General features: G+C 37.7%; 1 protein-coding gene across 3 annotated transcripts in view; it reads left to right on the top strand.

Moving 5' to 3' along the window:
• LOC102810270 (uncharacterized) overlaps positions 1-17,376 on the top strand; it is a 65,597-nt gene that overhangs the window by 29,776 nt on the left and 18,445 nt on the right. For all 3 annotated transcript variants that reach the window (XM_085499976.1, XM_085499978.1, XM_085499977.1), the window contains exons 4-6: positions 285-387; positions 4,842-5,006; positions 16,238-17,096. In XM_085499976.1, the coding sequence (XP_085356102.1) occupies positions 285-387; positions 4,842-5,006; positions 16,238-17,096 (1,127 nt within the window). The remainder of the gene's footprint in view (positions 1-284; positions 388-4,841; positions 5,007-16,237; positions 17,097-17,376) is intronic.

Genomic DNA, 17,376 nt, shown 5'->3' on the forward strand with positions numbered 1-17,376 from the left:
TTTTTTTATTGCTATTCCAGAGCAATATCTCTCAATATAGACAAGTACTCGTTTGATGACCAAATACAAGATTACTGGATGTCAACCATTTTTAATGTTAAATAATCATCATAATTAAGCATCAGATTCTGGATCCATATCTCTGACATGTGGATATATTACTATAAACAAAACTTAAATCTTAAATTTGATAACTAACAGGGACTGTGCCCAAATTGATTGATCGCTACGTCACGGCAAACTATGTAATTCTATTACTTGTATCTTTTATTTTCCACCTTAAGGGAGTCCTAAAACACCAGCAGTTCATCTCCCTCAACTGAAAGAAATTCTACCTACTCTACAAGATCTATCTGGTCCAGAAATCCTTGTGAGCAAAACATCTAGGTATATTATGTAAATATTTGTTTTAATCAAGTATACAGAATGTTCTACTTCAGTCAGGACTACAGCCCTCATTGTCAGTATAATGTGTACTGATTCAGTCAGGACTACAGCCCTCATTACCAGTATAATGTGTACTGATTCAGTCAGGACTACAGCCCTCATTGTCAGTATAATGTGTACTGATTCAGTCAGGACTACAGCCCTCATTACCAGTATGTGTACTGATTCAGTCAGGACTACAGCCTTCATTACCAGTATAATGTGTACTGATTCAGTCAGGACTACAGCCCTCATTACCAGTATAATGTGTACTGATTCAGTCAGGACTACAGCCCTCATTACCAGTATAATGTGTACTGATTCAGTCAGGACTACAGCTCTCATTACCAGTATAATGTGTACTGATTCAGTCAGGACTACAGCCCTCATTACCAGTATAATGTGTACTGATTCAGTCAGGACTACAGCCCTCATTACCAGTATAATGTGTACTGATTCAGTCAAGACTACAGCCCTCATTGCCAGTATAATGTGTACTGATTCAGTCAGGACTACAGCCCTCATTACCAGTATAAAGTGTACTGATTCAGTCAGGACTACAGCCCTCATTACCAGTATAATGTGTACTGATTCAGTCAGGACTACAGCTCTCATTGCCAGTATAATGTGTACTGATTCAGTCAGGACTACAGCCCTCATTACCAGTTTAATGTGTACTGATTCAGTCAGGACTACAGCTCTCATTACCAGTATAATGTGTACTGATTCAGTCAGGACTACAGCCCTCATTACCAGTATAATGTGTACTGATTCAGTCAGGACTACAGCCCTCATTACCAGTATGTGTACTGATTCAGTCAGGACTACAGCCCTCATTACCAGTAATGTGTACTGATTCAGTCAGGACTACAGCCCTCATTACCAGTATGTGTACTGATTCAGTCAGGACTACAGCCCTCATTACCAGTATAATGTGTACTGATTCAGTCAGGACTACAGCCCTCATTACCAGTATAATGTGTACTGATTCAGTCAGGACTACAGCTCTCATTACCAGTATAATGTTACTGATTCAGTCAGGACTACAGCCCTCATTACCAGTATAATGTGTACTGATTCAGTCAGGACTACAGCCCTCATTACCAGTATAATGTGTACTGATTCAGTCAGGACTACAGCCCTCATTACCAGTATAATGTGTACTGATTCAGTCAGGACTACAGCCCTCATTACCAGTATAATGTGTACTGATTCAGTCAGGACTACAGCCCTCATTACCAGTATAATGTGTACTGATTCAGTCAGGACTACAGCCCTCATTACCAGTATAATGTGTACTGATTCAGTCAGGACTACAGCCCTCATTGTCAGTATAATGTGTACTGATTCAGTCAGGACTACAGCCCTCATTGTCAGTATAATGTGTACTGATTCAGTCAGGACTACAGCCCTCATTACCAGTACAATGTGTACTGATTCAGTCAGGACTACAGCCCTCATTACCAGTATAATGTGTACTGATTCAGTCAGGACTACAGCCCTCATTACCAGTATAATGTGTACTGATTCAGTCAGGACTACAGCCCTCATTACCAGTATAATGTGTACTGATTCAGTCAGGACTACAGCCCTCATTACCAGTATAATGTGTACTGATTCAGTCAGGACTACAGCCCTCATTACCAGTATAATGTGTACTGATTCAGTCAGGACTACAGCCCTCATTACCAGTATAATGTGTACTGATTCAGTCAGGACTACAGCCCTCATTACCAGTATAATGTGTACTGATTCAGTCAGGACTACAGCCCTCATTGTCAGTATAATGTGTACTGATTCAGTCAGGACTACAGCCCTCATTGTCAGTATAATGTGTACTGATTCAGTCAGGACTACAGCCCTCATTACCAGTACAATGTGTACTGATTCAGTCAGGACTACAGCCCTCATTACCAGTATAATGTGTACTGATTCAGTCAGGACTACAGCCCTCATTACCAGTATAATGTGTACTGATTCAGTCAGGACTACAGCCCTCATTACCAGTATAATGTGTACTGATTCAGTCAGGACTACAGCCCTCATTACCAGTATAATGTGTACTGATTCAGTCAGGACTACAGCCCTCATTACCAGTATAATGTGTACTGATTCAGTCAGGACTACAGCCCTCATTACCAGTATAATGTGTACTGATTCAGTCAGGACTACAGCCCTCATTGTCAGTATAATGTGTACTGATTCAGTCAGGACTACAGCCCTCATTACCAGTATGTGTACTGATTCAGTCAGGACTACAGCCTTCATTACCAGTATAATGTGTACTGATTCAGTCAGGACTACAGCCCTCATTACCAGTATAATGTGTACTGATTCAGTCAGGACTACAGCCCTCATTACCAGTATAATGTGTACTGATTCAGTCAGGACTACAGCTCTCATTACCAGTATAATGTGTACTGATTCAGTCAGGACTACAGCCCTCATTACCAGTATAATGTGTACTGATTCAGTCAGGACTACAGCTCTCATTGCCAGTATAATGTGTACTGATTCAGTCAGGACTACAGCCCTCATTACCAGTATAATGTGTACTGATTCAGTCAGGACTACAGCCCTCATTACCAGTATAATGTGTACTGATTCAGTCAGGACTACAGCCCTCATTACCAGTATAATGTGTACTGATTCAGTCAGGACTACAGCCCTCATTACCAGTATAATGTGTACTGATTCAGTCAGGACTACAGCCCTCATTACCAGTATAATGTGTACTGATTCAGTCAGGACTACAGCCCTCATTACCAGTATAATGTGTACTTCAGTCAGGACTACAGCCCTCATTACCAGTATAATGTGTACTGATTCAGTCAGGACTACAGCCCTCATTACCAGTATAATGTGTACTGATTCAGTCAGGACTACAGCCCTCATTACCAGTATAATGTGTACTGATTCAGTCAGGACTACAGCCCTCATTACCAGTATAATGTGTACTGATTCAGTCAGGACTACAGCCCTCATTACCAGTATAATGTGTACTGATTCAGTCAGGACTACAGCCCTCATTACCAGTATGTGTACTGATTCAGTCAGGACTACAGCCTTCATTACCAGTATAATGTGTACTGATTCAGTCAGGACTACAGCCCTCATTACCAGTATAATGTGTACTGATTCAGTCAGGACTACAGCCCTCATTACCAGTATAATGTGTACTGATTCAGTCAGGACTACAGCCCTCATTACCAGTATAATGTGTACTGATTCAGTCAGGACTACAGCCCTCATTACCAGTATAATGTGTACTGATTCAGTCAGGACTACAGCCCTCATTGTCAGTATGTGTACTGATTCAGTCAGGACTACAGCTCTCATTACCAGTATAATGTGTACTGATTCAGTCAGGACTACAGCCCTCATTACCAGTATAATGTGTACTGATTCAGTCAGGACTACAGCCCTCATTACCAGTATAATGTGTACTGATTCAGTCAGGACTACAGCCCTCATTACCAGTATAATGTGTACTGATTCAGTCAGGACTACAGCCCTCATTACCAGTATGTGTACTGATTCAGTCAGGACTACAGCTCTCATTACCAGTATAATGTGTACTGATTCAGTCAGGACTACAGCCCTCATTACCAGTATAATGTGTACTGATTCAGTCAGGACTACAGCCCTCATTACCAGTATAATGTGTACTGATTCAGTCAGGACTACAGCCCTCATTGCCAGTATAATGTGTACTGATTCAGTCAGGACTACAGCCCTCATTACCAGTATAATGTGTACTGATTCAGTCAGGACTACAGCCCTCATTACCAGTATAATGTGTACTGATTCAGTCAGGACTACAGCCCTCATTACCAGTATAATGTGTACTGATTCAGTCAGGACTTCAGCCCTCATTACCAGTATAATGTGTACTGATTCAGTCAGGACTACAGCCCTCATTACCAGTATAATGTGTACTGATTCAGTCAGGACTACAGCCCTCATTACCAGTATAATGTGTACTGATTCAGTCAGGACTACAGCCCTCATTACCAGTATAATGTGTACTGATTCAGTCAGGACTACAGCCCTCATTACCAGTATAATGTGTACTGATTCAGTCAGGACTACAGCCCTCATTACCAGTATAATGTGTACTGATTCAGTCAGGACTACAGCCCTCATTGTCAGTATAATGTGTACTGATTCAGTCAGGACTACAGCCCTCATTGTCAGTATAATGTGTACTGATTCAGTCAGGACTACAGCTCTCATTACCAGTATAATGTGTACTGATTCAGTCAGGACTACAGCCCTCATTACCAGTATAATGTGTACTGATTCAGTCAGGACTACAGCCCCCATTACCAGTATAATGTGTACTGATTCAGTCAAGAATATAATCATTCTTGATGCTTTCATATAATATACATTTGTATGTATTTCTGTTCCAGATTGAATAATGAAGCATTACAAAATGATGAGTTTGACAATGCTACTTTTGCTCATAAGAAAACCCCGTCATTCAAAAGAAGAGGGAAAAGTCAGTTGACATTAGCTACTCTGGAAGCTGAATTGAGAAATGATAAAAATCCACACGAGACTGAGACATTATCCGGGTATTTACAGATCACTTTCTTTGACTTTAGTGGTATATTTGCTATAATCTATGGATACTGACTATTTATATTGCCTATCGGCTGCATGTGTTGGACAGCATAATAGCTACTGTGAATGACTGTGTTTCGATTTAGGACCTCTAGTTTCAATAATGTATATATAAATATCGATACAGTTTTTTTTCAAGAGCAGAGAATTGAGAATAAAATAGCAAAGTGGTTTTCATTCTTTGAAACAATGCCACAACCATGCTGGTATGGTAAAATTTTACTTCAAAATAAAGTCGTGATCATAGGTTCAAGAGACATTACTATAATGTAAAGTTATTCTTGCAAACAGATAAAATAGTGGATACATGCCCTGGGTATATATCATATAGCAGAGATAAGATTTACATGTGTGAATAATTCATTGGGCTTCAAAAAAAAATATAAGGCGTGTTGTGAAGCAGACAAAATTCAGTTGTAGCCATAAATCTGATCAGTTGTAACGATTGCATACATTTTGTAATCATAATGATTAAGACTTGCTGCTGAAATCATCAAGGATTTACTATGAAGCCTGTATACATGTACTAGCTATTATTTTGAGGTCATATCCAATGCCTTGTAAAAATATACCAACATTTTATTCCTTTTAAAAAAAATATGAATTCAACCATTCAATTTTCAATTGTTATAGCCTCATTAATTGATTGGTTTAACCTTGGTCACATGACCATATTTAGTCACATAACCATATTTGGCCATATTATTAATAGTCTCTTGCATGAGGACCCTAACCATATTTTCAATCATTTTAACAGTAAAGTCACCAACAAATGTTGGAAAACCTTTTTAAACAAATGGGTAAAATAAAGTAAGAATGGTTATTAATATGTTCCCCAACGCTCCTGCAATTTTTATATTTACATTTCAAGGTAATAAATGGATAGTTGAAATTGACCACTGCACTAATTTCAAACTGTCCATGTTTCACAGTGGCAACTAAAGTTCTTTAGTTCAGCAATCAAAAAGAAATATATATATATATATATATAGTGTAGATACGAAAGTCGATTATTCCAAAACAAAAGTGCTCAATACAAAGTATATGTAGAGCGGGTAGAATAGGACGATAGAGGAATTAATACACAAGAACATGAATATTGAAACTCAATAGCACTTTTTCATAAGGTACAAGTACCTCACTCATCAGACGCTTTATGTTTAAAGTGCCTGTGAAATGGCTGCTATTTTCACGCCTAAAATTATCCATTGATACATAAATATTATTATTTTTGTATGTTTCTAAGCATGAAATATGTTTTTAAGTGAAAAAATGTGTTTTAAACTCAATCTACGGCAACTTTATTTTTGTGTATTTTAAAACGAGGCTCCTCATTAGCTTCTTATTTGCATACAGAAATTCCCCTTGTGACGTCAGAAGGGGAAGTCGCATGGCAGCTTGCATTGCCGATACGTGTAAATAAGGCAAATTTCTTCGGTCACCGTGATCGTCAGCGGCGCACGTTTGTACACTGTTGCTGGACAAAATAGAATTTGACGTCGGAATTATCTCGTTATTTAGCAGGTTACTAGGCACGTCACTACACTGTTTTATTTCATCGATCGTCTGAGTAAAACTTTCAAAATTAAAATAAAAGAGAACATATTTTGACATTCTAAACATTAGACCATAGTGATCACTATAAAATAATTTAAAAAACGACAAATCACAGTTACTAAATAAATGACAGTCGCGTGGAAATAAATTGAAATTTTGTTGAAATAGGTGAATTATTACGCAGATCAAGCTGCAAGCATGGAGGTAAAAAAAGAACAGAGGTGTGAATTCCACATTCAACACAAACCATCAAACAATTCAGAAACTTTTAGCCTTCGAAAATGAAAACAATTAGCAGTGTGTAAGGGCTGTGTAATTTCCTGTTTGTCCGACACTTCGTTTTCGTGTCACTGTCGAAATTATTGCTACCTTTTACTTAACAGGGACTAAATGGTCTCTATAAAACGATAATCAGGATCGCAAAAAAGTCAACTCCTTTGAAACACTTGCCGGACGTCTCTCTCTCTTCTGAAATCCGCCTCTGTGATCATGGTCCGGAATCTATTTCTTTCAAAAGTGTTGCACCAGATTTATGTTGTCGGCGTTTCTCTTTAAACCTAGTTTTTTTTTTTTTCATGGACGAGGACAGTTTTTCCAAAAAATGAATCTGAGGTTAAGTGGCTTTCGTTCACTGATGTCGCACCTTCGGATCGATTAGAAACGTGTGAATACTTACATTATGACTATATGTTTCACTGCAACTGCCCACAACACAACATCTAAAAACTCTCTCTCTCTCAAAGAAAGAAAATAAACAAAAAAAGAAAGAAAAAAAAAACGCCGACTGAAAAATGTATATCGTTTAAAAGTATACTGAATGACCAGTGTTATTACGGCTCAGGGGGTATGACTTCCTCTCACATTTTGGCATTTGGTGGCGCACTTTCGACGAGAGTCGGAAATCCGGAAACAGTCATCCGTTTCAGGATAGGTGGGCATGGCTACAACACGAGAAATATCCCAAATTTTCAGCATTTTCAGCATTTTCATTTTCAGCAAAAAAATAAATAACTGCCCATTTCAGTGGGATACAGACCTAAAATGGGAAACGTGAGGGTGGGCATTGCACAGGCACTTTAATAATTCACTGCACCAAAGAGCATACATTATAAGCTTCGCAAATTAACATATTAATTAAAATTAAATAGAAAGTTTAATTGTTACATATTAGAGCTTTTGATCTGTGTCAGCATGATGACACAAGTTTATTTCTTTTTTAGCTCCCGTGAAACGGAGCTTATGTGGTACCGGTGTCTGTGACTCTGTGACTAAAATTTGTTCCACTGATAACTCAAGATCTACAATTTCAATTCAAATGAAATTTGGCACACAGCTAATATATGATGATTAGATTTTGGTGAGATTCCATGCATATTGATTAGTCAATTATTGCATTAATTAGTCCCCTTTGGGACGCAGTATCTGTATCTTAGAAATGCCTGGACCAATCACAATCAAACTTAACAAATACATCATACATGATATTATACATATGCACGTCAATTCGTTTCATGATCTGATTCAAGATGGCCCCGAATGGCGGCCATTTTTGTGCTAAAAATCATCAAAATCAAGCATTTCTCGGCTGTTTACAGATGGATTTTGTTCAAACTTGGTATATACATTAGACATTATAAGACCTTGATGCACATCATTTTGTATTACCATCTGATTCAAGATGGCAGAATGGCGGCCATTTTTGTGTTAAAAAATCCTAAAAATCAAGCATTTCTTGGTTATTTACATATGGATTTTGTTCAAACTTGGTATATACATTACACATTATGGGACCTTGATGCAAATAATTTTGTTTTTCAGATAAGATTCAAAATGGCCGACTGGTGGCCATTTTGTTTTAATGAATGTGGTTCTCGTGCCATATTTCTGACTTGCTTTCACTGATTATGTTCAAATTTTAAATATTCATTATACATCATGTTATAGATAGACAGATATATTGGTTTGATGATCCTATTCAAAATGGTCAAATGGTTGTCATTTTTGTGCTAAAAAATCATCAAATATCAAGCATTTCTGGCATTTATGGATGGATTTCGTTTAAACTTGGTACATATATTAGACATTACAGGTTCCTAATGCACATCATTTATTTTTCAGATCGGATTCAAAATGACTGTCTGGTGGCCATTTTGTTTTAATGAATGGGCTTCAAGACCCATATCTCAGACTTGTTTTGACTGATTATATTCAAATTTTAAATATTCATTATACATCATGTCATAGATAAACAGATATAATGGTTTGACGATCCTATTCAAAATGGCCGAATGGTAGTCATTTTTGTGCTAAAAAATCATCAAATATCAAGCATTTCTGGCATTTATGGATGGATTTCGTTCAAACTTGGTACATACATTAGACATTACGGGTTTCTGATGCACGTCATTTTATTTTTCAGATTGGATTAAAAATGGCTGACTGGTTGCCATTTTTTTTTAATGATTGGGCTTCTGAAATGCTTCGACTGATTATATTCAAATTTTATATATTCGTTATACATCACGTTACTTATATATATACATCTATTCAAAATGACATGCGCAGTTACAAGAGTGACGCGGCCATTTTTTCAGTTTGACGAAAAGGCAGTACCCTTTCCGATTTTCATGAACGCAAGTTCAATTTCACTTTGTGCGTATATTCATCAATAGACAAAATCAAAGACAGATGCCGTACAACTTTCTGCCAATCTTGATTCGTAAATGTGCTGGTTACATGTACAGTGTTCTCCTCGGGCCTGCGTCGCTCAGACAATAGCCGCGTAACATTTGTTTCGCCCGCAATTCTGCAGTGTTCTCATCAGGTCTTTTAATAGTATTGGATCCGATACTGTTCTTTCTTTCCACGATAGTGTTTCTCTCAAGCTGGGCCGTTTCCAGGCCATTGTTTTGCAATGATGAATCAGATCAGAACAATTCGTGTGAACTGATTGATCCTAACTTATTATCTGGATACTCGTATTCACCTGCGGATACTTTGGCCTACTTTCAAGCATGAATATAGAAGGAAATCAACGATTTTTTTTCAGTATCGTTCCAGACTTTGCAAAAAATTTATATAATAATCACAGTGATCACTACTATTGGGTTCAACAATTATTTATGATCATTCAAAATATAGTGTCCATGGCTGTCTGTTCAACCCAGTACTGACCTTCACCGCTATTGCGACGCCACAAGCAGAGAAAAGGAAAGCTGAATCCCCGCATCTACACTTAATCCATGTATAAGGCAGACACAACGCTACACACCGTGACTGAAAGCACTTCCAATGTGATCTAATTTGTAAACAATCTCTTTGCACATGATTCCCAGTGTCTTCTCCTCGAGCAGACAGTAATGTTTCACATTTGTTTTCGCATGGTTTCCATCTTACTCAAATAAAACGAAGCAGTTGATTCCTATTTTACTTTATATAGTGTTTATTCTTGTTTGATATTTTTAAACAAAAATGCACTCATTAAACAAATAGTAAATATGCAAGTTTTTTGTTTTTGTCGAACAAGGACAAGGAAGACAAAATGGCGGTAGTTTTGTGTAGGGTCGATCACGATCTTCGGTTTGTATCAAAAGCATGTCTCACAAATGAAATATTTGTTTTTGAGCGATAATTTGATAGCAATTAAACAAATTTCAATCGTTGGCGTATGTAAGGGCTGGATCAATTGCTTTCAAGGGCTCAAGGTATGTTCTAGGTATGTTGTACAGACTTTTTAGTTGTACTATTTTGATGATTTAATTTCAAGAATCTGTCAAGGAAACAGTCTGTTGTTACTTTACATGTTCACGTAGGTTTAATTTAGCAGATTTTACTTGTCAGCGAAAATAGCGAAATTTACCCATTGCGTCAGGAAGATCTATCCCGATTTGCTGCACTGAGGTTAATTGCGGTTTTTACTACTCCATCGCTAATGACACTAATTACCAGGAATTAAAAAAAGTGAAATTAAGTCGCATTGGGAAAAAAACCCATAAGAAAATCAAAGCAAAAATTATTCAACTGCAGACGAGACAAACCCCGACTTCTAGAAATACCTCATTCATAGTAGAGTGCCACATTAGTGCCCTTTGTTTACAAGTATAGTGTTCTTGCATGTTTTTCAAAATGCCCATATCAAAATCATGTGTTTCCATATACAGTATGTCATAGATTCTCAGACATCTTGATCAATTTTATTGATGGATTGACCTACCGGGTACATGCAATTACATTCACTTATTAGACAAAGCCTATACCTTTATAATACATGCTCTGATTTACAGTTTAACTTTGATTTTAGTGTGGAGTGGTGGGGTCTAAAAATTATATAAATTTTTCCTTCAAACATAAAATGCATCGTTTGCTGGAGCTATTATGAGGGTTACCGCGAGCAAGAATTTTCCATTGTATTTTATATTCAATATCTTTTTCTTTGAGTGACAAGACGCGTTTACTTAGTTCCGTTGCACTTCTGGAGCCGTGGTTGCGAAATGAGGCTGTGTGGTTTCTGTTTTGAACTCATTACCAGTAAGTTAGACATACGTTTCGCTGGTGTGTTTGTCTAAACATGTTACTTCCGCTTGGTATACAACGCCAGACAGGACATGTTTTTTTTTTCTGGCAATTGCGTAACTTATTGGCTTTTGTTTCGTCAGTGGTAGTGTTATTTTCGGTCGCGAGTTGGTGTTTGTTTTTCTTGTTGATGGTATCTTTGATGTTGTTCATACAGCTATAGCTGACTTTGATTGTATTTTTTTTGAATATTTTCTTGAGATTGTTCCCGGTAGGAAAGCACTTGTCGATTAGATCCAGGAATCGCTTTTCCATACTGTTACGGACGTTGCAGCTATATGGTGGGTTGAACCAAAGCACGTTGCTATGCGGCCGTTTTTTTTTACCCTTCCCCGTTGGGGGCTCAAACTTTAATTGGTGTTTGTAGCCGCTATTGCGTAGAGCTCTTTGGTAGGGTGGTGCCGCGATGTCAAACATCCTCTTATCGGACGATATTGAAGAAAGACGCTTGTTAATCCCGGCCGGGATATTCTTTGTGATGACGGGTGGGTGATTACTCTCCTTGTATACATATACCATGTTGGCATTAGGCTTTATGAAGGGACTGTACGAACTTTCAATGAGGTTTAGCGTGACATCAAGGAAGTTTACGATTTTCTTGTTTGCTTCGATCGTGATCTTTAGGCCGTTGTTTTTAAACACGCGACAGATAGCTTTTTAGCAACGCTGTCTACTTTGTCGAGCGAAGCTTATCATATGAGTGATTGTCCTTCGTCGTCGTCGTCCGTGTCAATGTTTTACTTTTTCGAAAAACTACAAGCCTGAATGCTTTGATACTTGGTGTATGTGTACCTTGGGTAACCCTCTCTTAGGTTTGTTCATTTCATGTTGATATCTTCAATTCTTAAATTTTGGTGAATATTTTTGTAATTTTTGGTAAAAAGTGATATTTTCGACTTCTTGTTAAAAACCGCAAGTCCGATTGCTTTGATATTACATATATAGATACTACATGTGGACCTCTCTCAGATTTGTTCATTTTGTAATGATATCTTCAATTCTCTAATTTTGGTGAATATTTTTGGTAAAAATTTTTGACTTCTTGTTAAAAACTGTAAGTCCGATTGCTTTGATACTATACATATTGTTCATTTTCTAATGATGTCTTCAGTTCTTTAATTGAAATGTGCATTGCTAACAGCGGAGCTATCTCAGCCGATAGGCTGCTTGTTTGATTTTTTCAGTCTCTTTGGGTGTGGCGTCTAAGGCAGCTAAGCCATCATCTCTGTATAGACCGATGTGAACGTTCTTTTCTAACTGTGCTTTGAGCTGTGAAAGAAAGAAGCAGCCCACAAGTTCGCAGGTCTCTGTGCCGTTGAAACTTCCCATATTGACATCAAACGTGTTGGAGCCCCTCTTTTGCCACGGCGATTGATTAAAGATTAACAACGTTTGTTTGGCGTGGGTGATGATGTTTATTTCTTCATCCGGGATATTATCGTAAGCTGAGGCAAAATTTAGCGCTTTGCTTAATCGATCCTCTCTTATGGATGGGTAGAATTCCACAACGTCAAAACAAATATAGTTATAGCGCGGCATGTTATCGATGTTGTCAAACCATTTTATCACGGAGGACGTATTTTTCCACTGGTGTATATCGGTAGCTTTGATGATTTTCTTGATTATTCTATCCAGGATTTGTTTGCTTATCTTCCCAATTTCAGATTTGGTTGGGTTGATTAGTCTGCACGATTAGACTCCCCCCCCCACCACTCCACTCTAGAAATGAACTCGTGTCATGCCTACACAGATCAAAAGCTCGTTCAGAGTCATATCTCAGAATCCCTTGGACCGATTCCGTTCATTCTTTGCATGTGCCTAGTACTTTATGTGGGACATATGCACATGCAGTGGTTTAGCGATTCTATTCAAAATGGCCGACTGGCAGCCATCTTATTTGTTGAAAATGTTGTATTTTGGACATGCTTTGTCAGTTTTCATTCAAATTTAGTACATAGATCATGCATGTTATGATACATGTCCCCGACCATCCGTGAGTTCCTGAGTCTGTCCATCCGTCCATGTGTCCGTACATCCCTCAGTCCGTCCAGAGTCATAATTCAGAATCCTGTAGACCGATTCCATTCATTCTTTGCATCCCTATTATCTTATGTTGGACGAATGCACATGCAGTGGTTTAGCAATTCGATTCAAAATGGCCGACTGGCAGCCATCTTGTTTTTTGAAAATGCCGTATTTTGAACATGCTTTGTCAGTTTTCATTCAAATTTAGTACATAGATCATACATGTTATGATACATGTCCCCGACCATCCGTGAGTTCCTGAGTCTGTCCATCCGTCCATGTGTCCGTACATCCCTCAGTCCGTCCAGAGTCATAATTCAGAATCCTGTAGACCGATTCCATTCATTCTTTGCATCCCTATTATCTTATGTTGGACGAATGCACATGCAGTGGTTTAGCAATTCGATTCAAAATGGCCGACTGGCAGCCATCTTGTTTTTTGAAAATGTTGTATTTTGGACATGCTTTGTCAGTTGTCATTCAAGCTTGGTACATAGATTATACATGTTAGGATACATGTCTATGACGATTTATTGCGCAATTGGTTCAAAGATGGTAGACTGGCAGGCATTTTGTTTTTGTTTATTTTATGCGGTATCTTGGACGTGCTCTGTCAGTTTTCATTCAAATTTGGCACATACATGTACTTTATACATATTAGGACGCATGTCCATGGCAATTTGTTTTAAAATCTGGTCAAGGATGGCCGATTGACAGCCATCTGACTTTTTGGCCTTACTACTATATTTCCACAATTTATGTAACATTTTCATTCGTATTTGGCACATACATCATGCATATCAGTGTGTTTCATAATCAAAGATGGCCGAATAACTGCCGTTTTTATTTTGGCCATATTACTACTACACTGAACACGTGTTTTGATGTAAATAAACAATCTGTTGTATACGCCACTTGGAACTCAAGTTTCAAGGACACGCTCGCGACAACCCCTCTGCTTTAATATGACAAGCACAAAGAGAACTTAATTTAACGGGGACTGTGTAATTTTTAATGACTTGTTTTAATTAATATGTTAATTTGCGAAGCTTATAATGTATGCTCTTCGGTGCAGTGAATTATTAAACATAAAGCTCCTGATGAGTGAGGTACTTGTACCTTACGAAACAGTGCTGTCGAGTTTCAATATTCATGTAGTTGTGTATTAATTCCTCTATCACCGTACCGTATTATATATATATATTTATTTATCTGTTCTATTTTTATAGAAGAACCTTCCCAAGGTAGTCACTAAACCATGTACTTTCACACTCAAGCAAGAGAATAGACATGTTGGTGAACTCGCCTTGCTCTGTGAGTGTATTGTTTACACTCAAGTTTTTTTCACAAATAAAAAAATTTTAAAAAAAAGAACTGCAGACCACACTTCTTTATATTTTTTAGTGGGTAAGCCATGTTTCCACATACAAAAATACACATAATATTTCTATTTAATTTATTGTATTTAAAAAAAAAATATTTTAGAAGCATAACAATACAACGACTAGATTTGGTGTCACAGTTTGCTCCCAATTCATACTGGAATATTGCCAGCAATAATTAATAAAGCTTGTTCAGAAAACCATTTATTCCCGACATCATATTCAATGGCTAGTTCTCAGGATCTACAACAGTAAATAAATAAACAGAAATCATTTTGATGCGTGGTTTTTAGACGACCCTGCCATATCGCACAGATATTCAACACCACCATATCGAATTTGGATTTGGACCATACCATTTCAAGCTGCAGGGTGTCTAAACAATGACTCAACAAACAATAAACACATCTTCCCACCCACCACACAAATTTTAGCCACAATTGAACAACCAAGAAAGCAACAAATATCAGGCTGCATCTTGAAAACAACGAGATACCGCATTACAACCAGTCATTACAAACATGAAATCCTCCACCCCTTCCAGTGCACCCTACAACATTAATGGTTTCTATACTCATTTGCATCTATGTACAACAAGCTTAGCCAATAGATGCACCTGACTCATCAAACTTTTGACCAACCACTCATTCTAAATATTGTTGAGTAAGGGCGCTATTTACTAATGAGAGGAATCTTTTAAATAAATTAAACAGTTAGTTATTTAGAGGTGAGCGGTCCTAGGAAAAGGGGGAAGGCCAAAGAAGACGTGGAAGATGCAATCGGAGGAGGAGAGTGGGAAGGTTGGGATGAGGATGAGGGATGCAAAGTGGAGGGAGGGGGTAAGAGCGATTGCCACTAGTTTAAGGTGAATCCGGCCACCCTCTTCTTCGGGGACCAAACCGGATTTAAAACTCTGGACTACTACTAGTCTAGATGTGGGAGTCTATTATTCCAAAACAAAAGTGCTCAATACAAAGTATACATGTATGTAGAGCGGATAAATAAGGTAAGAGAGGAATTAATGCACAACTACATGAATATTGAAACTCGACAGCACTGTTTCGTAAGGTACAAGTACCTCACTCATCAGGAGCTTTATGTTTAATAATTCACTGCACCAACGAGCATACATTATAAACTTCGCAAATTAACATACCCGTATTAATCAAAAAATTAATTAAAAATAAAAAACATACAGATTTAAGTGTTACATAATAAAGTTTTTTTCTTTTGTTCAGTGTGGAGTGGTGAGGTCTAATAATAATTATTATAAATTTTTCCTTCAAACATAGAATGCATCGTTGGCTGGAGTTACTGTATGGGGCTACCACGAGCAAGAATTTTCCATGTTATTCTATGCTCTATACCAAACATGTTTACTTAGTTCTGCTACATTTCTAGAGGCCTGATTACGAAATGAGGCAGTGTGGTTTCTATACCTTGTTTTGAATCCATTTCCAGTGAGCCTGATGTACGTTTTGCGAGTTTGTTTGTCTAATTGCGTAACTTCTGTTTGGTATATCACGCCGGACATGCACTGACTAGCAGCGAACTGTTAGCTCAGTAAACCAGCTGTATTTGGCAGTGGCAAACATTGTTGACAGTGTTAGTTCAGTTTTCTTGACTCCTGTTTTTTTTTATTGCAGACGATCATTCAGTAAGTATCAATCTCTTCAGCAAGCACCTGAATCTGGAGATTCAGTTCGGGTTCCAAGGTTCATTCGTCGGAGACAAAACAGAATTTCACTTGGTACATTCAGTAAGGGAGTAGAAAAGTATCTTGAAGAGTTACATAAAGAGGATCATGTGAATGATCAACGTGAACACAATACATTAAATGATACTTCTACTGACATGTTTGATAATGCTGACACACAAGAAGAAAATCAGCCTGATCACATTGAAAAAGATTATTTTTCAGAAGCCAATGCACTGTCGAGAGATGTAAATGTGAGACAGACGCATCTGCCAATAGCAGAATCTACTCGGCTTTATGAGAATGACTTGTCAGAGTCAGATGAACTACATCATAATGATGATGCAAAGAACAAGATGTTTATTGAGAAAAAACAAAATTTTGATCATGTCTCCGATAATGAGGTAGATGATGATGATGATGATGTTGATGATGCTGCTGATGGTGAGGAGAACGATGATAATAGCGATGCTAAGGTGGATGATAACTATGGTGAAGTGAATGATGCACATCAGGTAATAGATGATGATGATGATGATGCTGCTGATGGTGAGGAGGACATGGATGACAACAATGGTGAAGTGAATGATGCACATCAGATAGATGATGATGATGAGATGGATGATGAAGACATCAATGCTGAGGTACAATATAATGACGATGATGATGCTGCCAAGATGGATGAACATGAGGCTATTAACGATGCTGATAATCATAATACTAATGAAGAAGAAGAATGTGATATTGCCTCTGAGGAGGAGGATTATATTGTGATTGAAGAGGGTCATGTGTCGGAAGTTGATGTAATGGTAAGTGCTTGACTGTGCATGAAAATATTTATGTACTTAGATGCTATTAAAAAATTGTTGGCTTATTTCAAGATTTACTTCTAAGATTATTGTACAATTATTTCATGATTCTTCCATGAAAATAAATTATAGCTTTCATGGCAATGACAGTGCATCCAAGCATGATATATGAGCTCATCCATACTGCTCACAAAGAACAAGTTAATTACAATTTATGCTGCATGTAAGTAGAGGGTTCAGACAACAGTGGTATGTCTATGCAAGTCTTGTTCAGCTCTTA

This window comes from Saccoglossus kowalevskii, chromosome 6 (genome assembly GCF_978046115.1).
Source record: "Saccoglossus kowalevskii chromosome 6, keSacKowa6.1, whole genome shotgun sequence".
NCBI classification, from domain to species: domain Eukaryota; kingdom Metazoa; phylum Hemichordata; class Enteropneusta; family Harrimaniidae; genus Saccoglossus; species Saccoglossus kowalevskii.